The 3,150-nt window shown below is 38.6% G+C and overlaps 1 protein-coding gene across 1 annotated transcript in view; it reads right to left on the reverse strand.

The window, feature by feature from the left end:
* The window catches only part of SLC46A3 (solute carrier family 46, member 3), a gene marked incomplete at its 5' end in the record, with an annotated part of 4,937 nt that extends 1,843 nt beyond the window's left edge, over window positions 1–3,094 (reverse strand). The window contains 3 exons of the mRNA XM_010132526.1: window positions 405–561; window positions 1,712–1,795; window positions 2,221–3,094. Coding sequence (XP_010130828.1) covers window positions 405–561; window positions 1,712–1,795; window positions 2,221–3,094 — 1,115 coding nt within the window. The remainder of the gene's footprint in view (window positions 1–404; window positions 562–1,711; window positions 1,796–2,220) is intronic.
* Between the last annotated feature and the right edge of the window lie 56 nt (window positions 3,095–3,150).

The raw sequence follows: 3,150 nt of genomic DNA on the forward strand, positions 1-3,150 counted from the left end.
GGAAGTAGGTGTTGAGAGAAAAAACAGGAAACCACAGCTACTGGCAGCCACAGAGCCACTTCTCTCAGAGAAGTGTCACAAGCCTCACTGAGAGAAAGCCACCCTCTATAACCTGAGCTCCCTCTCTCCTGTCTGATCGCCCTTGGGGAAGACACTGCCATGTGTCCTTGTTTCAGCTCTGCTCCACTCCTAGCAGTCCCCTGTACCTTTCATAGGCTTGCTAGATATAAGCAGTTCCTGAACTGGGTGGAAGCTGGAGGGAAGGCCACACAAAAAATACACCCAGCACACTAGAAAACACTGAAGTTTGAGAACTACTGCACTAAACCATTCTGCTTTAATCTATGTCAAAACAGAAATGACAAGTAAAAACAGTACGAAGCACCCTCCTGATCTGTACTTACCACAGGACAGCCAGTGGAATTAGACAAAGGCCTGCAGATAGGAGGAAGCTAAATCCTGAAAACCATGCAACAGTAGCTGCATAGAGAATGTTAAAAATGGAAAGTGAAATGGTGCCGGTCACAACTTCTAAGCAGGCAATACAAGCAAACACAGCACCTGCAAAAAACAAATGGATGAATTACGAACAAAACAAAATAAAACCAAAACTCCTTCAAAGTACTGAAGTTTTTTTAACTTGTTTTGAAAAATCTCTCAGTGTTTTAGCAAATATGCGAGTAACAGGCACCCGAGTATCACACGTCTTTGCTATGGATGTGTCTTCCGTGGAGACTCTAAGACTTGTTTTTTGGATGAAAACCAAAACAAACCAAAACATTTTGCTGATGGAAACTATTTGTCTCTGCTACTATTTTGTCACTGTACCTACTTTCTTCAATCTGCTCATCACGTGAAGTTCAAACTGTTCATCCTCACTAACCATGTTAGGCACATCTTCATCCCTTATCCCTTCCAATTCTCTCAATTGTCACTCTTCCCTTTCTTTTCCACTCTTCAGAGCAGAAAAGGCTCTGATCCAACAAAGAACGCTGGATCAGCACATAACCATCTCCTTCTCATTTTTGCAAGGAAAGAAACAACATTTTTTGCACTGAACTTCTGCCCTTGTGGTGGCAGTCTATGCCATCAGTGTCTTGTTGAACACAGTTTCCCAAGCGGCATTCATATTCATGAGACCATAAACAAAATCACAACAGGTAAGCAGAAAAGGATGACAAGAGGCAGCCTGTTGCCTGCATCAAACTACTCAAAGCCCTGAAGAATGCCAAGAAACTGCAAAAACAAAGGTTTATGTTATCATAGTTAAGTACAAAGAGATCTTTGTTTTAGTGTATAATGATAAGTCTTTTGAAAAATAAAACCAAACAACTCAGGAGAATGCTGACTGAATAGCAGAAATAGATTTTTCTCTCCATGTTGAAATCTTGTGAAGGTAGAAGCACTTGTGAAATCATGTCTGTATAATTCTTGAGCATGCCTCTGCTTCAAGTTTCCCATGGTCTTTATTTTTAGAGCAATATCTCCTCTGAAGGTTGAAACTTGCCGTAGTTTCTAAACACAATGTTCTTCTTATTAAATTCAGAATCAAAAGCCATTAATATCATGACACAGGGTCATATTATGTGGAACTTGAAAGACAAGCAGTTTTAAAATACCAGTACATATCTGTTTGTTTAAAGGTAATCTTGGTGGATCTCTGTTCTGAAATATCATGCTACTGTGTAGTTTTAAAAAAAATTTGACTCACCCTGTTCACCAGGGAGAACCACTTTTGACAGCATGGATCGGAGAACAGGAATAGGCATAAAGCAGAACAAAGATGGCACCCTTACTGTAAAGCAATGAATCAGTCATGAGACACTGATGTAATAAAAATCTGGGATTTTACAAATACATTGCAAATGAATTAGTCATATACTTTTGAATGCTCAGGTCCGCAAACAGTAAAAAAGGCAACAGAAAAGTCAAACTACAAGTACACTGACACGCAATTATTCAAGCACAGAGAAATTAATAAATCCAATATATCTGTATGGCACTAAAATCAGATCATAAGCAAGTAATTCTGTTCTCTCTTCACCCACTTCATCTTCTAACTAAATCTTAAATCACCCTGACCAAACTTGTGTATTTTAACTCTCTAAGACCCTTTCAAGACAGTACATCCAATACCTACTAACTGCACTCACTACAGATAACTCAGCAATATTTTCATATATATCTTGTTGATCATGGAACAACTGATACTGAACTCACCTAAAAACATGAGCAGGGTAGTTTTGGCAAAGGCAGCCATGACCATTCCTCCAATGTAAGAAAATATCCCGATGAAGACAATATAAATGTCTTTGAGCCATTTAGAAAATAAATAAACTCCTAAAAAACTTGTCAGAGAAACAGAAGTGATCGCAGCTACTCCATATCCAATGTATACTTCATCCCAGCAGAGTGGCTCATCCAGTTCGTACAGTGTAAAAAGTGAAGTCCCACCAATCATATTAAACATGTAAGTCATAAATGTAAAAAGTAACAGAATTATTAAAATTCTTTTTTTATAAGGGGAAGTTTTAAAAAGCATGTACACTCCAGAAAATGTGTCTCCAAGAAGTTTTTTACAGGATGCTGGTGCCTCGTGCTGGAATTCAGATACACCTACTGTATCTTCCAGAAAAAATACAATGTAGGTAATATTAACAACATGAAGCAGAGATGCAGTCACAAATGTCCATGTAAAGCCTACTCCTCTTAGAAAGTAGCCAGACGACAGTCCTGCCAATCCAGATACAACTCCAAAAATCAAATCCACCACAGCTATTCGTGTTGTTTTCTGCTTCTCATCACGACACAAATCTGCTATAAAAGCAAAGCCTCCTCCAAGGAAAGTTGCCATACTCCCAAACAGTCCAGTAATAAATGCAACTGCAAACAGGGCAGAGAGTGGCAAGGAAAAGTATGATATTACAGCGAGGCCAATATTAGAAATCAAAGCTCCCACTGATGGTAAAACTAACGACTTTTTGCGTCCCTGGCGATCACCATTGGCTACAATGACAAAGGCAACTATAAGGCTGGGAACTGCCCCAGTTAAGTCCAATTGCATATTAAAAACAGAGGCTTTTTCTTGAACTTCCTGCAAAGAGAAAAGAAAAATAACTGTAAGTACTATAATATATTAAAAATAATAAA

This window comes from Buceros rhinoceros, unplaced genomic scaffold (genome assembly GCF_000710305.1).
Source record: "Buceros rhinoceros silvestris isolate BGI_N320 unplaced genomic scaffold, ASM71030v1 scaffold16943, whole genome shotgun sequence".
Classification (NCBI taxonomy): Eukaryota; Metazoa; Chordata; class Aves; order Bucerotiformes; family Bucerotidae; genus Buceros; species Buceros rhinoceros.